The 23,731-nt window shown below is 40.7% G+C and overlaps 2 protein-coding genes across 16 annotated transcripts in view; both read right to left on the bottom strand.

Annotated features, from left to right (window-relative positions):
- Positions 1 to 23,731, bottom strand: part of LOC127665125 (ankyrin repeat domain-containing protein 26-like) — an 870,635-nt gene that overhangs the window by 29,792 nt on the left and 817,112 nt on the right. For all 14 annotated transcript variants that reach the window (XM_052157544.1, XM_052157549.1, XM_052157547.1 and 11 more), the window contains one exon: positions 874 to 1,000. In XM_052157544.1, the coding sequence (XP_052013504.1) occupies positions 874 to 999 (126 nt within the window). In that variant the 5' untranslated portion in view covers position 1,000. The remainder of the gene's footprint in view (positions 1 to 873; positions 1,001 to 23,731) is intronic.
- The window catches only part of LOC127665128 (coiled-coil domain-containing protein 3-like), a 738,150-nt gene that overhangs the window by 328,251 nt on the left and 386,168 nt on the right, over positions 1 to 23,731 (bottom strand). The window lies entirely within an intron of this gene.

The raw sequence follows: 23,731 nt of genomic DNA, 5'->3' as shown, positions 1-23,731 counted from the left end.
GTGGAGGTGGGAGTGTGTTTGGTGGAGGGTCATATTCATGGAGACAGGGGAAGCAGGAGGAGGAGGGGGAGGGATATTAGGGGAGGGGGGATATTGGGAAAGGTTTTACCATTGGCAATGTAAAGGAAGACGATATTCAACAAAAAAAGAATTTGAGAACATCTTCTCTATTTTCTGATATACTTAATACACCTTATTATATTTATTTCTAGCTCATTTATTGGCAAAGGCAATAACATGTTATGTTGGACCACATAATTTTCATATCATACAAAATGACTTTTAATATTGGAAATTCAGTCTACTGCCTTGACTGTCTTTGACATATTACCTCAATTTCATGACTTTCAAAGTTTCTACAATATAGTATTGTCTTCTTGAAGTAAGTTAAACTATTTATTCTGTGATCCTTGTGTTGACATGTTAAGTGTATTATGCTTCCATACTATCTTGACAAAAAGTAAATGCAGAAATTTAAGAGAATGGAGAATCTGTAGCTTGATACGTGATTTAGGATTGATTCAAGTGTATACAACCAGGTTTAATTTATTGTTGTTGGAAAACGGTTTCACTATATAGCTTTGGCTAGCTAGAACTTGACAGGCAGACAAAGCTGACCTCAAGCTCACAAACATCCCCCTACATCTGCCTCCTTAGTGCTGGAATCAAAGGCATATGCCACCTTCCCATAGACCTGGCATTAAGTCACAGCCAAGTGTAAAGACAGAAGTAAATGTATAGCATATATATGTGAGTAGAAAAAGACTCAATTACTTCTGGTTATAAAACTTTTACAATTCTTTGTTTCATGGGTAAAATAACTGAAAGCATTATAGTAACTAGTTTTTCACTCTGAAACCAAGTAAAACATACCTTTTGTTTTAGTGTAGTAATTTCATCAGTTTCAGATTGATTAGCATTTAAATCTTCAGGACAAGTAAACTTTCCATTTTCTTGTTCATTTGAGTTCTTTTGTCTCATTTTAGAAATGTTCTTCATGCTGGGGAAAATGATCAGAGAGAGAGGCAGAGACAGAGACAGAGACAGAGAGAGAAACACACACACACACACACACACACACACACACACACACAGAGAGAGAGAGAGAGAGAGAGAGAGAGAGAGAGAGAGAGAGAGAGAGTGAGTTTTTAAAATTTATTTGAACGATGGGGCTTCTACTTGCCCATGCTGTCTCCAAACAAGCTATGTGGCTACAGACAATAGTGAAGTCTAGTTCTTCTTGCCTCCACCTCCCATGAACTCAGATCACAGGCATATATCACCATGCCCATCTCCTAAAGTATAATTATGTAATCACTTTATAACACAGGATAGATTTATTACATAAATGAAGCACATGTATAAATTTTTCAAACCTGCAAATCCCAGGGGCACATGCTATTCTGGTTTGTTTTAGTATTCAAAACACAGAAAAAACATGAAGATTGGTGGTGTGGGAAGAGAGAATCTGGGAAGAGTTGGTTGAGGGAAAAGAATGTAAACAAAATAATGCTATGTGAAATTCTTATATTAGTTGGTTGTTTTGATATTTATTTTTATTTTATTGATAGAGAGAAAAGGGAAATTCCATCTAACTGTTGTCTGCAAAAACTGATTATAGCTGAAATATAACTACCATAGTAAAATGTTGAAGAGAGTATTCCATTCAAATAGTACTAAGATTCAAGCAGGCGTTTCTACCCTAATATCTAATAAAAATAAACTTCTAACAAAAATTAACAAAAATAGATAAAGTAAGAAAACTCTGTGCTCAAAGCACTGGTGGACCTATAACGCAAGCACAGTGAGATTAGTGGTTAAATTAGGGAAAGAGGTCCAGCTAATGAGTTGGGAAAATGACATGATAGTATACATAAGAGTTATAAAATTCTACTGGATAAATTCTACCAATAATATATTCAGAAGTGTGGCAGGATACAGAATAAACCTGCACAAATCAATAGCTCCTTTATACACCAACAACAAATGTAAGAGAAAGAGATCATGGATACATTCCCATTCACAGTAGCCTCAAAGGAAATGAAATGTCTCAGAATAATCCTAACCAGGTAGAAGGATATTCACAATTAAGTCCTTAAAATTCTGAAGAAATAGGCAGAAAAGACATTTGGAAATGGAAAGACTTCACATGGTCGTGAATTGGTAGAATCAAATTGTGAAAATTACCATTCTACAAAAAGCTATTAAGTATTCAATGCAATCCCCATCAAAATAATCTTTTCCTTTACAAAAAAGAAAATGGAAACCATATGGTACCAAAAACATTTGAGCAAAAAACACAATGCTGGAGGAATTGCTTTCCAGAGCCCAAGATAAATTATCAAGGCACAGTAATACAACTAATAGGGTTTTCCCACAAAAATAGATACATGGAAAGAATCTGAGAGTTGAACATATGTACATGTAACACCAGCCACTTAATATCTGACAAAGATACGAAAATCATAAACTGGAGAAAAAAAAGCATTTTCAACAAATGATGCTGGGAAAATGAGATGTCCACATGTAGAACTAAAAAACAGACCTGTATCTGTGCAAATGTACAAGGATTAACTCCAAATGGGTCAAAGACTTTATCTGAAATATATAAAGTTTCTTTAAAATATATATATAAGAAATCCCGAAGAATACAAAAGCCAATAATGAGGAAAGGCAAAAAACACTTAAAGAAATACAGGAGAACTTTGGTCAACAGGCTGAGGTCATGAAAGAGGAAACACAAAAATCTCTTAAAGAATTACAGGAAAGCACAAACAAGCAAGTGAAGGAGCTAAGCAAAACCATCCAGGATCTAAAATCAGAAGTAGAAACAACTAAGAAAACTCAAAGGGAGACAAATTTGGAGATAGAAAGCCTTGGGAAGAAATCAGGGGACATAGATGCAAATATCAACAACAGAATACAAGAGATAGAAGAAAGAATCTCAGATGCTGAAGATACCATAGAAACCATGGACTCAACAGTTAAAGAAAATGCAAAATGCAAAAAGCTTGTAACCCAAAATATTCAGGAAATCCAGGACACAATGAGAAGACCAAACCTAAGGATTATAGGCATAGATGAGAGTAAAGATTTACAACTTAAAGGGCCAGCAAATATCTTCAATAAAATTATGGAAGAAAACTTCCCTAACCTAAAGAGAGAGATGCCCATGAATATACAAGAAGCCTACAGAACTCCAAACAGACTGGACCAGAACAGAAATACTTCCCGTCACATAATAATCAAAACACCAAATGTACTAAACAAAGAAAGAATATTAAAGGCAGTAAGAGAAAAAGGCCAAGTAACATATAAAAGAAGACCAATCAGAATCACAGCAGACTTTTCACCTGAGACTATGAAGGCTAGAAGATCCTGGGCAGATCTCATGCAGACTCTAAGAGAACACAAATGCCAGCCAAAACTACTATATCCAGCAAAACTCTCAATCACCATAGATGGAGAAACTAAGATATTCCATGACAAAACCAAGTTTACCCAATATCTATCCACAAACCCAGCCCTACAACGATAGTAGGATGAAAACACCAATACAAGGAGGGAAACATCACCCTGGAAAAAGCAAGATAGTAACCTTTCATCAAATCCAAAAGAAGTTAACCAATCAAATTTAAAAAATAACTTCAAAAATGACAGGAAGTAACAATCACTATTCCTTAATATCTCTTAACATCAATGGAGTCAATGCCCCAATAAAAAGACATAGAATAACTGACTGGATACATAAACAGGACCCTACATTTTGCTGCTTACAGGAAACACACCTCAGGGTCAAAGACAAACACTACCTTAGAGTAAAAGGCTGGAAGACAATTTTACAAGCAAATGGTCTCAGGAAAAAAGCTGGAGTAGTCATTTTAATATCAGATAAAATTGACTTTCAACCCAAAGTCATCAAAAGAGACTCTGAGGGACACTTTTTGCTGGTCAAAGGAAAAATACAACAAGAAGAACTCCCAATCCTAAACATCTATGCTCCAAATGCAAGGGTACCTTCTTTCGTAAAAGAAACTTTATTAAAACTCAAAGCACACATTGCACCTAGCACAATAACTGTGGGTGACTTCAACACTGCACTTTCCTCAATGGACCGATCAGGAACACAGAAACTAAACAGGGACACAATGAAACTAATTGAAGCTTTGGACCAATTAGATTTAACAGATATATATAGAACATTCTATCCTAAAGCAAAAGAATATACCTTTTTCTCAGCACCCCATGGTACCTTCTCCAAAATCGACCATATAATTGGTCACAAGACAGACCTCAACAAATATAAGAAGATCGAACTAATTCCATGCCTCCTATCAGATCACTATGGAGTAAAAGTGGTCTTCAATAGCAACAAAAACAACAGAAAACCCACATACACGTGGAAACTGAACAATACTCTACTCAATGATACCTTGGTCAAGGAAGAAATAAAGATAGAAATTAAAGACTATTTAGAACACAATGAAAATGAAGACACAACATACCCAGATCTATGGGACACAATGAAAGCAGTGCTAAGAGGAAAACTCATAGCCCTGAGTGCCTCCAAAAAGAAAATGGAGAGAGCATACATTACCAGCTTAATGACACACCTGAAAGCCCTGGAACAAAAAGAAGCTATTTCACCCAGGAGGAGTAGAAGGCAGGAAATCATCAAACTCAGGGCCGAAATCAATCAAGTAGAACCAAAGAGAACCATACAAAGAATCAACAAAACCAGGAGCTGGTTCTTTGAGAAAATCAACAAGATAGATAAACCCTTAGCCAGACTGACCAAAGGGCACAGAGAAAGTATCCAAATTCACAAACTTAGAAATGAAAAGGGAGATATAACAATGGAAACTGAGGAAATCCAAAAAATCATAAGATCCTACTACAAGAGCCTGTACTCGACACAACTGGAGAATCTGGAGGAAATGGACAATTTCCTTGACAGATACCAAATACCAAAATTAAATCAGGACCAAATAGATCATCTAAACAGTCCCATAACGCCTAAAGAAATGGAAGGAATCATAGAAAGTCTTCCAACCAAAAAAAAGCACAGGACCAGATGGTTTCAGTGCAGAATTCTGTCAGACCTTCAAAGAAGAGTTAACACCAATACTCTTCAAACTATTCCACAAAATAGAAACAGAAGGAACACTACCCAATTCCTTCTATGAAGCCACAATTACGCTGAAACCAAAACCCCACAAAGATACAACAAAGAAAGAGAACTTCAGACCAATTTCCCTTATGAACATCAATGCAAAAATACTCAATAAAATTCTTGCCAACCGAATCCAAGAACACATCAAAACGATCATCCACCATAATCAAGTAGGCTTTATCCCGGGAATGCAGGGTTGTTTCAATATACGGAAATCCATCAATGCAATCCACTACATAAACAAACTCAAAGAAAAAAAACCACATGGTCATTTCATTGGATACTGAAAAAGCATTTGACAAAATTCAGCATCCTTTCATGCTTAAAGTCTTGGAAAAAACAGGAATTCAAGGCCCATACCTAAACATAGTAAAAGCAATATACAGCAAACCAGTAGCAAGCATCAAACTAAATGGAGAGAAACTTGAAGCAATCCCACTAAAATCAGGGACTAGACAGGGCTGCCCCCTTTCTCCTTATCTTTTCAATATTGTACTTGAGGTACTAGCTCAGGCAATTTGACAACATAAGGAGGTCAAAGGGATACAAATTGGAAAGGAAGAAGTCAAACTGTCATTATTTGCAGATGACATGATAGGCTACCTAAGTGACCCAAGAAACTCCACTAGAGAACTCCTACAGCTGATAAACAACTTCAGCAAAGTGGCATGTTATAAAATCAACTCCAGCAAATCAGTGGCCTTCCTATACTCAAAGGATAAGCAGGCTGAGAAAGAAATTAGGGAAATGACCCCCTTCACAATAGCCACAAACAGTATAAAGTATCTTGGTGTTACTCTTACCAAACATGTGAAAGATCTGTATGACAAGAACTTCAAGACTCTGAAGAAGGAAATGGAAGAAGACCTCAAAAAATGGGGAAATCTCCCATGCTCATGGATCGGTAGAATCAATATAGTTAAAATGGCCATTTTGCCAAAAGCAATATACAGATTCAATGCAATACCCATCAAAATCCCAACTCAATTCTTCACAGAGTTAGAAAGAGCAATTATCAAATTCATCTGGAATAACAAAAAACTCAGGATAGCTAAAACTATTCTCAGCAACAAAAGAAAGTCTGGGGGAATCAGTGTCCCTGACCTCAAGCAATACTACAGAGCAATAGTGTTAAAAACTGCATGGTATTGGTACAGTGACAGGCAGGAGGATCAATGGAACAGGATTGAAGATCCAGAAATGAACCCACAAACCTATGGCCACTTGATCCTTGACAAAGAGGCTGAAAACATACAATGGAAAAAAGATAGCCTTTTCAACAAATGGTGCTGGTTCAACTGGAGGTCAGCATGCAGAAGAATGGGAATTGATCCATCCTTGTCTCCTTGTACTAAGCTCAAATCCAAATGGATCAAGGACCTCCACATAAAGCCAGACACTCTGAAGCTAACAGAAAAGAAACTGGGGAAGACCCTTGAGGACATCGGTACCGGGAGAAAGTTTCTGAACAGAACACCAATAGTGTATGCTCTAAGAGCAAGAATTGACAAATGGGACCTCATAAAATTACAAAGTTTCTGTAAGGCAAAGGACACCATCAAGAGGACAAATCGGCAACCAACAAATTGGGAAAAGATCTTCACCAATCCTACATCAGATAGAGGGCTAATATCGAATATATATAAAGAACTCAAGAAGTTAGACTCCAGAAAACCAAACAACCCTATTAAAAAATGGGGTACAGAGTTAAACAAAGAATTCTCACCTGAAGAACTTCAGATGGCGGAGAAGCATCTTAAAAAATGCTCAACTTCATTAGTCATTAGGGAAATGCAAATCAAAACAACCCTGAGATTTCACCTTACACCAGTCAGAATGGCTAAGATTAAAAATTCAGGAGACAGCAGGTGTTGGAGAGGATGTGGAGAAAGAGGAACACTCCTCCACTGCTGGTGGGGTTGCAAATTGGTACAACCACTCTGGAAATCAGTCTGGCGGTTCCTCCGAAAACTGGGCACCTCACTTCCAGAAGATCCTGCTATACCACTCCTGGGCATATACCCAGAGGATTCCCCACCATGTAATAAGGATACATGCTCTACTATGTTCATAGCAGCCCTATTTATAATTGCCAGATGCTAGAAAGAACCCAGGTATCCCTCAACAGAAGAGTGGATGCAAAAAATGTGGTATATCTACACAATGGAGTACTATTCAGCCATTAGAAACAATGAATTCATGAAATTCTTATGCAAATGGATGGAGCTAGAGAACATCATACTAAGTGAGGTAACCCAGACTCAAAAGGTGAATCATGGTATGCACTCACTAATAAGTGGTTATTAACCTAGAAAACTGGAATACCCAAAACATAATCCACACATCAAATGAGGTACAAGAAGAAAGGAGGAGTGGCCCCTTGTTCTGGAAAGACTCAGTGAAGCAGTATTTGGCAAAACCAGAACGGGGAAGTGGGAAGGGGTGGGTAGGAGGACAGGGGGAGAGAAGGGGGATTTCGGGACTTTCAGGGAGTGGGGGGCTAGAAAGGGGGAAATCATTTGAAATGTAAATAAAAAATATATCGAATAAAACAAAACTATATATATATATATATATATATATATATATATATATATATATATATATAGGTTTAGGAGATGAATTTATGCATAGGACTTCATTGGGGAAGGTGGTTTGAAAAAAACCACCAAGGGAAGAGGGGACTTGCTTTAAGATATTGTCTTATAGCTAAAATGGAGTTATGTTGCACAAAGCCCAGAGACCATCACAGAAAAGAAAGAATGTAGGAGGAAAAAGAGGAGATCTATTTACTGCCATCTTCTGGTCACTTCAGTCATTACAATCAAGGATGACTAGGCAAAACTCAATGAATGATCAGGGAGAGGGAAGGAGTTTATGGAGTCTCACACTTCCCTTGTGAACTACTGGCATGCAAGATGCTGGGAGAGTAATCATTGCTTTCAGCTGTATATCCATGGGCGTGCCAACCAGGCTACCCACCCATGGTCATAATTAAACTCAGTGGGTCACGAAACAAAACAAGAAAGTGGAATGTAAGGAACAAATCTGTAATAAAGAGTGGGGATTAACAAGAGGTAGGAGAGAAACTAGAGAGAATACAAGGGTTAACAGTGATAAGAATCAATTTATACATTTCTGATATTGTCAAAAAAATTACAACTTGTTCATCAGAACACCCATAGCCGGCATGATTAGAGCTGAAGTGAGATCTGGGCTGTGCTCAACTTACCAAGAGACAGCAACTGGTGAACATATGCACAGTTATTCAAAGTCCTGAGAATGAGAGATGGATACTCAGCTCCAAACAGGAAAGTTACAAAAACAAACTGCCTAAATACACCCAAGGCTCAGACAGCATCAGAGAGGAGTCAGAAGGGAGGTCAGATCAGAGGGTGAGGAGGAGTACTGTGAAATGTTGTCTTCCAGACTTGGCTATCACACTCATGAACTGCCAGTAGACCTACACACAAAAACACTAGCCAAAATTTCAGCACCAGTCTAGTAGATTATCTCCAGGCCTGTCTTAATCAGGGTTTCTATTCCTGTACAAACATCATGACCAAGAAGCAAGTTGGAGAGGAAAGGGTTTATTCAGCTTAGAATCCACATTGCTGTTCATCAACAAAGGAATACAGGGATGGAACTCAAGCAGGTCAAGAAGCAGAAGCTGATACAGAGGCCACGGAGGGATGTTTTTTTCTGGCTTGCTTCCCCTGGCTTGCTCATCTTGCTTTCTTATAGAACCCAGGACTACCAGACCAGGGATGGCACCACCCACAAGGGCCCTCCCACCTTGATCACCAACCAAGAAAATGCACCACAGCTGGATCTCATGAAGGTACGTTCCCAACTGAAGCTCCTTTCTCTGTGATAACTCCAGCCTATGTCAAGTTGATACATAAAATCAGCCACTACAATTGTCCCCTTGTCAACCTGACATACAAACAAATCACTATTAAGCCTCAACCCCTAGTTTCTTATTCATCCCCAAGACCAAAACAACTTTAAAAGTCCCACAGTCTGTACATATTAAAAGTTTAATCCTTTTTAAAAAATCCATTCTCTTTTAAAATCCAAAGTCATTGTACAACTAAAATCTTTTAACTGTGGGCTCAATTAAAATACTTTATTCCTTCAAGAGGGCACAGTCACAATCAAAAACAAAATCAACCTCCAATCGTCCCATTGTTGAGATCCACTCAAGATCTTCTAGTGTCCTTCAAGGGCTTGGGTCACTACTCAAGACCTGTCCTTTGTAGCACACAGCTTGTCTTCTAGGCTCCAGATGCCTGTACCCCACTGCTACTAATGTTATTGGAGATCATCTCATGGTACTGACATCTCCAAAACACTGCTGTCTTCCCCTGTAACTAGACTTCACCAATAGCCTCTCATAAGCTTTTCTCTTCATAGACAAGCCTCAGCTCCTTTGAATTACCCCTTCAGTCCTGGGCCATCAATTGCAAGTGAGAAGGCACCTTTCACCAATGACTTTCCACTGTCTCTCACAGTGCCGAGCCTCAGCTGCTCTTCATGACCCCTTCATGCCTTCAAAACCAGCACTACCTTGGGTGACTCATATACATTACCAAGGCCAACCACAGTACAAGGTACAACATTGACTATCTATGGGACACAGCCTCTGTGCTCTCAGAAAACTCTTCTCAATTGATTTCACCTCAGTGATGCTGGTCTCTTCTTAATCACCACTAATTTCGTAGTTCCAGCTAACCAGCATTGATAGTCCCAGTAACACAAAGGCATTCTTCCATAGTTCTGTTATCATGTTAATCACAGCAAATTCTTCTGTCCCAGCTAACCAAAACCACAGAATCATCACAATCAAATAGCAATGACCTTGATAAGAGTCTTTAACCTTCCCTCTGAAATTTCACAAGCTGGGCCTCCATCTTCTGCACTGTTCTCAACATTATCTTACACAACATCATCTTCCTACAAAACATCCCACGAGGCTCTTAACACTGAATGGTTCTTTTAGCACAAAGTTCCAAAATCCTCACATAGTCCTCTGCAAAACATGGTCAGGATGTCAAAGGAACACCATTCCTGTAACCAATTTGTTTTAGACAGGGTTTCTATTCCTGCACAAATATTATGACCAAGAACCAAGTTGGGGAGGAAAGGGTTTATTCAGCTTACATCTCCACATTGCTATTCATCACCAAAGGAAGTCAGAACTGGAACTCAAGCAGATCAGGAAGCAGAAGCTGATTCAGAGGCCATGGAGGGATGTTACTTGCTGGCTTGCTTCCCTTGGCTTGCTCACCTTGCTTTCTTATAGAACCCAGGACTACCAGACCAGGGATGGCATCACCCACAAGGGCCCTCCCACCTTGATCACCAACCAAGAAAATGCACCAAAGCTGGATCTCATGGACTCACTTTCCCAACTGAAGCTCCTTTCTTTGTGATCATTCCAGCCTATGTCAAGTTGACACACAAAACCAGCCACTACAAGGCCTCAACTCTTACTTAATTGTTATTACAAGCTGACAATTGCTGGAGTAAGAAAAACTTTTCTTTCTCACTTGCTTCATTTATTTGTTTTATTTTCCCATGATAAGACCACTATTATGGTAGTTTGCACTGGCACCTGGGAGCTGAGCCTGTGCTCTGGATCCCCATACACTCAGCACACACCTAGAGCAACCTGGGCCACCTGGGAATTCTGATACATCCAACGAACTGGAAAAAAAATCCTGGATCAAAAAATGGAAATAGAAACATTAAAGAAAACATGATGTTAGACAACCATGGAGTCACAGAATAAAACAACATCATCAATAGAATAAAAGAAATAGAAGAGAGAATCTCAGGTGTAAAAGATAGCACAAGAGACATTGACACAATAGTCAAGGAAAATACATAAAGAAAAAGCTTCTAGGTCAAAATATTCAAGAAATCCAGGTCACAATGAAAAGACCAAAGTTAAGAAAAATAGGTATAGAAGAGAGTAAAGATTCCAAACTCAAAGAGACAGTAAACATCTTCAACAAAATTATAGAAGAAACCATCCCTAACATAAAAAAGAAATACAAATAAACATATAGGAATTTTACAGATCACAAAAAATATTGGGCCAGAAAATAAATTCTTCCTGTCACCTAAAAATCCAACAACAAAATGAACAGAACAAAGAAAGAATATTAAAAGTGGTAAAACAAAGAGGTAAAGTAACATATAAAGTCAGACCTATCAGAATTATTCCAGATTCTCAACAGAGACTCTAACACCCAAAGATCCTGGGCAGATGTCATATATATCCTAAGAAAACAAAGGTTGCCAGCCCAGGCTACTGTACCAGCAAAACTCTCAATTACCATAGATAAAGAAACAAAGATATTCCATCACAAAACCAAATTTATACAATATCTTTTCATTAACCCAACACTACAGAGAATAATAGAAGAAAAACTCCAATACAATGAGGGGAAGCTAGAAAGTACCCAGATGTCCCTCAAAAGAGAAATGGATACAGAAAATGTGGTATATATACACAATGGAGTACTATTCACCTATTAAAAACAATGAATTCATGAAATTCTTAGGCAAATAGATGGGACTAGAAAGTGTCATCCTGAGTTAGGCAACCCAGTCACCAAAGAACACACATGGTATGCACTCATTAATAAGAGGATGTTAGGCCAAAAGCTCAAAATAAACAAGTTACAATTCACCCAGCACAGGAAGCTCAAGAAGAAGGAGGACTTAAGTGAGGGTGCTTTGGTTCCTCAAAGAAAGGGAACAAAATACTCACAGGAGCAATAAGGGAGATAATGTGTGGAGCAGAGACTGAAGTAATGGCCAGCCAGAGACTGCCCTACCTTGGAATTGATCCTATAAACAGTCACCAAACCCGGACACTACTATGGACAACAAGAAGTATATACCAAAAGGAGCATGCCATGGTTGGCTCTGGAGGGGCCCTGCCAGAGCCTTACAAATACTGAGGCAGATGCTAGCAACCAACTGTTGGACTGGGAATGGGGTCCCCAATGGAAGAACTGGAAGGTAGTCCAGAGGATCTGAAGGGTTTTAAAGCCCCATGGAAAGAACAATGATTTCGGCCACCCAGATGCCCCAAGACTCTCAGAGACTGAACCATCAACCAAGGGACACACATGGTTCCAGCCAAAAATGTTTCAGAGGAAGGCCTTGTTGGGTATCAGTGGGAGGAATGGTCCTTGGTCAGGTAAAGGCTCAACAGAGGCCCCAACAAAGGGAAACCGAGTGGGGAAGGTGGGAGTGTGCTGGGTGGAGGAGCATGTATGTGGAGGCAGGGGGAGGAAGGAGGAGTTGGGGGTCTTTGGGGAGGGGGGAAATCAGGAAAGGTTTTTCCTTGGGCAATGTAAATGAAAATGATATTCAATAAAAAAAAAAGAAAAAAAAAAAGAAGAGAATGAAGAGAAAACCCTCAAGCACAAGGGAACAGCAGAAAATTTCCTGAACAGAACACCAATAACTTATGCTCTAAGATCAAGAATAGACAAATGGGACCTTATAACACTACAAAGCTTCTGTAAGACAAAGGACACTGTCAGTAGGAAAAAATGCAATGAACAAATTGGGAAACGATTTTACCAACCCTACATCGGATAGAGGGCTAATATCTAATACATACAAGGAACTCAAAAAGAAGACACCAGAGAACCAAATAACAATATAAAAAAGGGTGTACATAGGTAATCAAAGAATTCTCAACTGAGGAATACTGCATGGTTGAGAAGCACCTAAAGAAATGTTCCAAGTCCTTAGCCATCAGGGAATTGAAAATCAAAACAACCCTGAAATTTCACATCACACCTGTCAGAATGGCTGAGATAAAAAACTCAGGTGACAGCAGTTGCTGGAGAGAATGTGGAGAAAGAGTAACACTCCTCCACTGGTGGTGGGATTACAAGCTGTACAATCACTCTGGAAATCAGTCTGGCAATTCTTCTGAAAAATGGAAATAGTACTAGGGAGGACCCAGCTATACCACTCCTGGGTATATACCCAGAAGAAGCTCCAACAAGTAATATGGACACATGCTCCACTATGTTCATAGCAACCTTATTTATAATAGCCACAAGCTGGAAACAACCCAGATGTCCCTCAATAGAGGAATGGATGCAAAGAATGTGGTACATTTACACAATGGAGTACTATTCAGCTATTAAAAACAGCGAATTCATGAAATTTTTAGGCAGATGGATGGAACTAGAAAATATCCTGAGTGAGTTAACCGAATCATTAAAGAACACACATGGTATGCATTCACTGATAAGTGGATATTAGTCCAGAAGCTTTGAATACCTACTGTACAATTCACAGACCAAATGAACCCCAAGAAGAAGGAAAACAAAAGTGTGGATACTTTGGTACTTCTTAAAAGGGAACAAAATACCCATGGTAAGAGATACAGAGAGACAAACTGTGGAGTAGAGACTGAAGGAAAGGCTATTCAGAGACAGCTCCACCTGGGGATCCATAAAACATACAGTCACCAAACCCAGACACTATTGTGGATGCCAAAGAGTACTTGCTGACAGGAGCCTGATATAGCTGTGTCCTGAGAGTCTCTACCAGTACCTGACAAATATAGATGTTGGTGCTCTCAGCCAACCATTGGACTAAGCACAAATTCCTCAATGGAGGAGCTGGAGAAAGGACACAAGGAACTGAAGGAGATTGCCGCCCCATAGTAGGAACAGCAATATTAACCAACCAGTACCCCCCAGACCTTCCAGGGACTAAACTACCAGCCAGAGAGTACACAAAGAGGGACCAATGGATCTAGCTGCACATGTAGCAGAGGATGGTTTTGCTGGACATCAAAGGGAGGAGAGGCCCTTGGTCCTTAGAAGGCTAGATGCCCAAGAATAGGGGAATTTCAGGACAGGGAAGCAGGAGTGGGTGTGTTGATGAGCAAGGGGAGAAGGAATTTGGGTGGGATGTTTTCAGAGGGAAACCTGGAAAGTGGATAACATTTGAAATGTAAATAAAGAAAATATCTAATAAAAATACCATAAAACTCATCAGACCATGCTACAAAAGCCTATACTCAACAAAATTTTGTTTTATTTCCAGCAAAATTGGAAAATCTAAATATGGATGATTTTTCTAAACAGATACTACATACTAAAGGTAAACAAGAGCATGTAAACTATCTAAACAGGCCCATATCCCCTAAGGAAATAGAAGATGACATTAAAAAGCTGGCAAACAAAAACAGCCTAGGGCCAGATGGCTTCTGGGCAGAATTCTATCAGCCCTTCAAAGAAAAGCTAATGCCAACACTCCTCAAACTATTTCATGAAAGTAAAACAGAAGGAGCACTACCTAATTAATACTGTGAAGCCACAATTACTCTGATACATAAACCAAACAAGGACCCAGTAAAGAGAACTTCAGATCAATTTGACTTGCAATCATCAATGGAAAAGTACTCAATAAAATACTAGCAAACCGAATCTAGGAACATATCAAAGACATCTTTCAGCATGACCAAGTAGGCTTCATCCCAGGGATGCAAGGTTGGTTCAATATATGAAAATTCACTAACTATATAAACAAACTCAAAGAAAAAAAATCAATGCTCATCTCATTAGATGCTGAAAAAGCCTTTGACAAAATATAACACCTTTTCATGTTAAAAGTATTAAAATAATCAGGAATGCAAGTCCCATACCTAAACATAATAAAAGCAATATGCAGCAAACAAACTGCCAATATCAAATTAAATGAACAACTTTTCATTGCTAAAGTTACACGTTCCTGCTCACTACTATGACTGCAGCCATTAAACCTCTTGATGGAAAACTTGTATAAATAGAGAGAAAACCTGTATTTGAAATAAATATAATCTCTATCTTAATTTCAGAAAACTGCAACTAAAATGATTTTGTCTAATTATTTTGTGTATATAATAAACTGAAGGACATGTGGATGAAAATGAGGCCAACCTACTACAGTGCCTGGGAGAGAAACAGGTACATCAGTCACAGAAAAGAGGAGGTCTGGATACTACAACATTAATGAATTCAAGAACCAGGGGCTTTTTGTGGTGAACAGCTCTAGGTCAGCAGGGCCTTCCGCCCTTCCCCCACCCCACTTCCCAGAGCAGTGGAATAACTGCCAAGCACTAAGATTACCATGAAATCTTAGCGACAAAGGTCAGCATACTAGTCAGTAGCCCTGCGAACATTGGCAGTTCCTCCTACTCCTAGACACTGGGGCCACTTAGGGAAGCTGACACATTTCTTTCTCCACCTGCCTCCCAGCCTGCCCCTTTCCCCTACTCCCAGCCCCAGACACCTGTCATTGCTGTCTCGGTCATTGATGTCATTTTTCCTAAGTATGAGTCTGTGCTCTACTGTGGCAACATCACCCTGGGTAGCAGCCTTGTGGATCTTGCTGAAGGCTTTGTAGCTTTTGATCCCTCTGAGGGAAGAGAGGCCAGTACCACTCTGACATGGCCTGCGAAGGACTCCCTCTGGCTGGTGGAGGATCCAAGGGAAGATGGCCTTTGATTCTAGCAGCACAAGAAGTTCATGGTGGAGCTCCCCACCCACCCACCCACTCCGAGTCACCCCAAGTCACCACAACCCCTCCCCTCTCTCTTGGCTCTTAGACACCCTCAGAACCAACACACTGATATAGACCTGCAAATGAGTCTTGTCACCACTGCCAGCAACACTAGGACAAATCACCCACAAGCAAGCTCAGTAGGATAGAGTCCAGGCAGTTACTCCTGTCAACTGACTTCTATCCGACTGTTACTAAGCAATGCATCTAAACACAGGCATGTGCACTCTGACCAATGGGAAAGCCTAGGTCCAACAGTTGTGATAGAGGTTCTCAGCATGCTTGCTATGCATGCACAAGACCTGATCTGGGAAATTATCTTTACTAGCCTTGGAGCCTCCTCAAGCCTGCACTGCTTTAATCTCCAACAACACTTACCTAAAACATGTCAGTCACTCTGCCCTCTGTTTGCCTTCATTTCTAAGGGGAAAAGCCCCTGATCCCCCACTATGGTCTATGGGGATTGGGCTGGAGTCACGAGGTGAGGAAGATGACTTTGATGATATCAGAAGCAGTGACAACAACAACATATTTCTTTTTCTTCCTCTCTACTTCATGTCCAGTAAGTCAAAGAAGAAATAAAGACATCAAAGCCTTTGTAAATTAAATGAAAGTGAAGGCACAACATACCAAATTCTATGGGACACAATGAAATCAGTGCTAAAAGGAAAGATCATAGCCCTAAGTGCATTCATTAAAAAAAAGTAGATCTCTCATAATAAAAATTTAAATATACACCTATTTTTAAAGTTCTAGAAATAGAAGCAAACACACCAAAAAGTAGGCACTGAAAATAATCAAACTCGGGACTGAAATCGATTCATTAGGAACAAAGACAACAGGACAATGAATCAACCAAGCTAAGAGCTGGTTCTTAGAGAATAATCAACAAGATGGACAAATCGTTATCCAAACTAAATAAAAGTCAGAGAGATAATATCCATACTAACAAAACAGAAATGAAAAGGGAAACCTAATAACAGACGCTGAGGAAACTTAAGTCATCAGGTCTTACTGGAAAAGCATCTTCTCCAACAATTTGGAAAATCTAAGGAAATGGATGATTTTCTAGATAAATACTTACCAAAGTTAAAACAAGGAAACAAATTAAATAGTTCTATAACCCCTAAAGAAATAGAAGCAGCCATTAAAATCTAGAGTCTCACAGCCTGTGGGTCTCAGATTTCAGGCAATCCAAATTCAAGGGCCAAGATCACCCTCAGGTCCTTCAAGAAAAACAGCCAAGATGACTGTGGACAGTATTCAGGTGCCTAGATGGGCCTGTCATATCCCACACGTCAGAGATGGACACAGAAACGGTCTCCTGGGAGCAGACTGAAGACAAGCCCAAATTGGGCTTGGGGACAAAGGAACTGGCTTTGTAATTTGGTGACCCGAGATCTATCCTCAGAACTCTTGAAGGAAGAAGGAGAGACCTGACTCCACACCATTGTCCTCTGACACCCAGATACACACCCCAACCCAACACATCATACACGGTTATAGAAAATATTAGAAGTTCAAACAAAAACCCAGTTGGCCAAGGCCTCACAGCCTGCCTGACAATCTACATACATACATACATACACACACACACACACACACACACACACACACACACACACACACACACACACTGAATGAGAACAACAGATGAATTTCCAGGGTCACCTGGCTGTCAGGGACCTAACCAGACTAGATAGAAGTTACCTACCTCCTTCCACCTTGGGGAATCCTACAGTACCTGGGCAATTGTGGCATACCCTGAAGGAAGGGCAGCCCCAACTTTCCATGCTGAACAGCCCCAGTACACCCTCTGCTGGGCACAGGGAGAGGCAGCAGGTTCTTTAACAAGCAGATGAACAAGTCTGAGTCAATTTTCTGTTTTTATTTGTTTTGATGCCTGGAAACTATGCTCCTTCTCATAGGTGTGCCAAGAGGCTGGCTGCAGACCAGTCCCTCTGTGGAACTTCTAACACATGGTTGGATTTCAGAAGGACCAGATCTCTCAGCACTTCCTTCATGGACCCATATTCTTCTTACACCAAGCATGTTGGTCCTGAGTCTGTACCACAACAGGCCAAGGGCCACAGGGACACTAACAAGAGGGCATGCACGGGAGATGAGACCTATTCACAGCACTGCTATGTGAGGAAGGTGTAGAACTGGAAATCAAAACAATCACCAGTTAGTGATATCAGTTAAGTGTTGGGCCCCACAAATCAATACTCATTGAATAGCTCTATGACCCTCCAGAAAATGTCAGTAAAGGTGGATGCAGGTGGACAGAAGAGTGCACAGTGCTCTTCCTTGATCCAAACTTCTCCTCCGGGGAACGGAGAACTCCAATACACATCAGAGCTCTCTCAAGGCTCTGCATAAGTCTTCTGATGACTAACTGTACCAGCTGCTCCCTGCTGGCTGGATCACAAGTCTTATATGTGTGTTTGGAATGGTTGGGGGGGGGGGCAACACTGTGATAGACTTGTGCTTAATTGTCATAGAAGTCCATGTGGGCTCCAGACAGGAAGGTGTCCTTTTACAGAAAGCTAAGTTGTTTCTGGTTTGACATTCTACAAGCCACCAGTTAACACTCTGCCTTCAACTTCTGCACTCTTCTCCTTAACTTATGGAGGTTTCCTGAGCCAACTGCTGCATTTCAAAGTCCAGGGGATCTAGTGGACAGAAAGTACAATCTAGGAATAGCAGCTGTAGGTCCCTGCTGGGTGTGGAGAGTAGAGCTGAATCAGGTCTGGCCTGAGGCTCTGTCATGTCACCTGTTAACCGTTTTTCTTTTTGTTAGTTATGTTCTCTCTATGTTCTTGAAAATTAGGATCTTCTTACCTTAGTCCCCAGTGCTGGGATTGCAGGTGAAAAACACCATACCAGGTTATGCCTGAGTTTTGGATTCAAAGCTAAAGTCTATGAAGCATGGTGTAAAATCAAGTTCATCATCTCTTGTCCACATAACGCTTCTTCCTGACTTTCCTATTATATTAACAGATAAGTATCCCTGCAGGTTCCCCATTCCACCTACAGCCAACCAAGGACCAGATGAGACCTTTTTCATCTTAAACCCAGGCAAGAAGCTCCATGACAACCTTGCTTTTCTCCTTATTTCAATACTTCCTCTTAGCTGTCTGATAAATTCACCTGGCAACACATCGCTGGGCTTACATGGTTTCTCAAAATCTCTGGATGGGGCCTCAGATGGTAAAGTGCTTGCCGAATAAGCATGAGGACCTGAGTTCAAATCCCCATTCAAATTTGAATGTAGGGATTTGAGGGATAGAGCGATCCCTGTAATGAGCATTTGCTGTCCTTGTAGAGAACTGGGGTTTGAGTTCCAGTACCAACAGGGGAGCTGAGAACCATTCATTACTCTATTTACATCCAATATGCTGCCATCTCCTGGCCTCTGCAGGTACTGCATGCAGGTGTTGAGCATAGACATTCAGGGAAAACAGACACACAGAGAGGTGGGAAGAGGGAGAGGGCATTGCTAGGGGTAAAGAGAGAGAGAAATTAACCTATTACATTCTAACAAGCTTTGTCACTTTTTCTTGCATTTTGGGAAAATGTCTCCTGCCTGCTAATGGAAATGTCCTCCCAAATATTATGGTGTGTTAGGGGCAGAAATTCATCCAACACAAGGACTGAAAAGCATTTTCCTCACATTTGAATATCCTCTAGCATGACACACCACCTGATCTTCTCCCCTCCCTCTTGTGTTTTGAGATGTGTCTTGTAGCCCATGTGGGCCTCTAACTGGCTGTGTGGCCAGGAGTGACTTTGAACTCCTGCTCCCACCTCTAAAGTCATCTACCATATCCAGTTTTATCTTCTTGAACACCTCTGGGGGAGGCTTGCAATCTTCCCAAACAGATTTTTTTCTCTTTGGAAACCTGTGAGAACATTCTTCCAGAGACTGAAAGGAAAAACTTGGCTGGGCTCTGCTTGTACTTAGGCCCTGTGGAAGGTTCTCAGTTCCTTCATGGTACCTGGGAAGCCTCCACACTGCTACCTTCTCTCTGGGCCCTTCTGGAACTGGCTCCTCTCCTAACAGTGCTTTACAATGGTCACTGCAATCTGAAGGAGCCTAGGCTGAGCTCAGAGCAGGTAAGCTGGATGTTGAACCAAAAAATATCATGCATGCATGTATAGGACAGGTACTAGATGATATGATGAGAACCAGCACAGATGGAGAAGTTAAAAGCAAGCTTGGGTCCTAGTCCTGCCTCACTCAAGCCTTAGACAGATCATTTTGTCTTTGTGTCTATGTCCAGGATCCCATCCTAGTCCAGAAAGGTACAAGCAACTAGGTCTCACCTTTAGTTGCTTTCACAACTATTACATGTTGAAACTTTGTAACCACAAAAATTGTAAGTTAAGAAGAAAGACCCAGTGGCATATTAATGGACTGCTTGGACAAGACAAGGTATCAGAAAACCACCTACTCTTTAATTTGCATAAGAACAGGGTCCCCATCTTCTTCCTCCTAGCACCCTTTCTCCATTCCATTCGGTGTGGCAGCACAGCTTAGCCTGGGAAGCTCACCACTCAGCAATATCTGTTTGCTTGTCCTTCAACATTTACTGCATCCAGTCTCCTAACAGCTTTGACAGCCAGGGAGTCTTGTCTACACTGGAAATCACATTCTCTTCCAGTGCTTCAGGGTTCCCCCGGTGCCACTCCCAGGAGCTCAGCCCCTTGCTGAGACACTTGTTCCCAATTTTTACCCTTTCCCTGAGTCAGTTTCCTCTCTCAGGTTTTCCTTTTCTTCATCCCTGTGGGACATACCATAAAGCCAGGAAATGATCAATGTCAGTCTTGGATGAAGTCCTTGCCTGTTTAGAGCTTCTGGCCCACTTGCATTAGGAGTATCAGAAGCCTTCTCCGGAAGCACCTTCCCCAAAAGAGACTTTGCAGACAGAACAAGAATATGAAGAGGACATACAGGGGAAGAAATAGGCTGAGAATCATGACCATCTCATAAACAAGATCCATTTTCAGGAAAAACACAACTTGATTCTTTGCTAACTGTGTCTAGCAACCTTACCATGTAACCTATGTCATGCTCCTCAGGAAACACTTTATGGACTCAAAAGATATAGAAAAAAGCCCAGCACTTAGGAGATGTCAGAGAAGGATAAGGAGCATAAGACACAGAATGCTTTGGTCCATTTTTAGGATGAAGTGAGCTGGAGTCCAGTGGAATTACAGACAATCTGGTTAGCTTCATTTGTTCCAGGAAGCTACAAGAAGAAGGCCTAGCCACTTAGCCAGGGTAGGGAAGCCAGCAATTAGAAGGGACCACTCTTAAGTCCTAATTTTTTTATTGGATGAGCCTTTTGTCATAGGACAATTAGATAGGAAACCTAGAAGGATGCATGTCTATAGGCCTATCTATAGGAGAAGAGAACCAGAATGTCTCTGTATAGGTTTTTAAAACCCACTCTCTTATTCCAAGTCAGTACCTTGGCCATTAATGTTTTTCTCTATGCCGGAGTTCCCTTTGTGACGTATTGTAGATTTAAAACTACTCTGTTATCACTAGGCTTTTGAATTTGTTATCTTAATTTCCCAATGTAGTCAAAGGACCTCCAACAGGCATAGTGAGTTCAAGGCCAGCAGCACTATAAGAGACACTATCACAAAACAAAATACAATACAGAAAAATAAGGGTTTGGATAGAGAGATGGCTCAGTCAGTGACACACTTGACCTGCTGTGTTTAAATCCCAAAACCCACATTAAAAATGACTGCTGTGGCCAAGCAATGATAGTGCTAGCCTTAAATCCTAGTCCTCTGGAGGCAGAGGAGGTGGATTTCTCTGGGTTCCAAGACAGCTTGGTTTACAATGCTAGTTCCAGGAAAGCCAGGGCCTCACAGGATACCCTGTCTTAGACAGGCAGATGTGGTGAAGCTTTCAATTGCAGCACTAGGGATACAGAAGCAGGTGATGAAATTTGCTGCTAGTGTGGCTACATAACATTCTAAAAAAAGACAAAACAAACTTTTCAAAAGGCATGAAGAACCATAGGCATTGTCCTCTGCCCCTACAAGCCCACAACACACCCATTCACACAGCAATAGACACCTTAACATACAGAGAAAAAAACAGAAAAGGAAAGTTTCATAAATGAAAGAAAGCATACAGATTCCTGTTTACATCACAATTTTTTTGTTGTTTTGTTTGTTGTTTGGTTGGCTGTTATTTTTTTCCAGACAGGGTTTCTCTGTGTAGCCCGAGCTGTCCTGGAACTCACTTTGTAGACCAGGCTGACCTCGAACTCAAAAATCTGCCTGCCTCGGCCTCCCAAGTGCTGGGATTAAAGGTGTGTATCACTGCCCGACTACATCTCTTTTTTAAAAAAAACAGATTTTTGGGAGCGCACAGCTTGCTCCGGTGGCATGGAGCTTAGGTTCCAGTCCTGAGGCCTCTAGATATCTCCGCTTCAGGATCCAGAACAGCCTGGGCGGCAACACCACATCTCCAGGTCCTGCAAGAGGCAAGAGGGGCTTCCGGGAGGCCGACTGGGAGGAGTCAGTGTGCCCTGGTGAATCCAGTAGGCCCCGGCGGGAGCCTTCAGGTGTACGCTTAGGGATCTGAACAGCCTGGGCATCAGCACCCTGTCTCCAGGCAGTGCAAGGAGGTAAGCTGTGCACCAGAGGCCACCTGGAAAGAGGCAGCTTGCACTGGTGAGTCCAGCATTGACAAGACCATCAAATACCAGTGAGAACTAGATGGCAAAAGGCAAACGCAGGAACGTCACTAACAGAAATCAAGGCAATATGGCAACATCTGAACCCAATTCTCCTTTAACAGCATGTCCTGGATACCCCATCACACAAGTAAAACAAGATTTGGATTTAAAATCACTGGTCATGATGCTGGTACAGGAACACATGAAGGACATACTTAAAGAAATTCAGGAGAAAATGGATCAAAAGTTAGAAGCCCTTGCAAGGGAAACAAAAATCATTGAAAGAAATTCAGGAGAATACAAAAGCCAATAAGGAGGAAACACAAAAATCACTTAAGAAATACAGGAGAACTTTGGTCAACAGGCTGAGGTCATGAAAGAGGAAACACAAAAATCTCTTAAAGAATTACAGGAAAGCACAAACAAGCAAGTGAAGGAGCTAAGCAAAACCATCCAGGATCTAAAATCAGAAGTAGAAACAGCTAAGAAAACTCAAAAGGGAGACAAATTTGGAGATAGAAAGCCTTGGGAAGAAATCAGGGGACTTAGATGCAAGTTTCAACAACAGAATACAAGAGATAGAAGAAAGAATCTCAGATGCTGAAGATACCATAGAAACCATGGACTCAACAGTTAAAGAAAATGCAAAATGCAAAAAGCTTGTAACCCAAAATATCCAGGAAATCCAGGACACAATGAGAAGACCAAACCTAAGGATTATAGGCATAGATGAGAGTGAAGATTTACAACTTAAAGGGCCAGCAAATATCTTCAATAAAATTATGGAAGAAAACGTCCCTAACCTAAAGAGAGAGATGCCCATGAATATACAAGAAGCCTACAGAACTCCAAACAGACTGGACCAGAACAGAAATACCTCCTGTCACATAATAATCAAAACACAAAATGTACTAAACAAAGAAAGAATATTAAAGGCAGTAAGAGAAAAAGGCCAAGTAACATATAAAGGAAGACCTATCAGAATCACAGCAGACTTTTCACCTGAGACTATGAAGGCTAGAAGATCCTGGGCAGATCTCATGCAGACTCTAAGAGAACACAAATGCCAGCCAAAACTACTATACCCAGCAAAACTCTCAATCACCATAGATGGAGAAACTAAGATATTCCATGACAAAACCAGGTTTACCCAATATCTATCCACAAACCCAGCCCTACAAAGGATAATAGGAGGGAAACACCAATACAAGGAGGGAAACTTCACCCTGGAAAAAGCAAGATAGTAACCTTTCATCAAACC

This window comes from Apodemus sylvaticus, chromosome 14 (assembly GCF_947179515.1).
Source record: "Apodemus sylvaticus chromosome 14, mApoSyl1.1, whole genome shotgun sequence".
Taxonomy (NCBI): Eukaryota; Metazoa; Chordata; class Mammalia; order Rodentia; family Muridae; genus Apodemus; species Apodemus sylvaticus.
The sequence above is the reverse complement of the archived record's forward strand: the minus strand, read 5'-3'. Positions and strand labels throughout refer to the sequence as shown.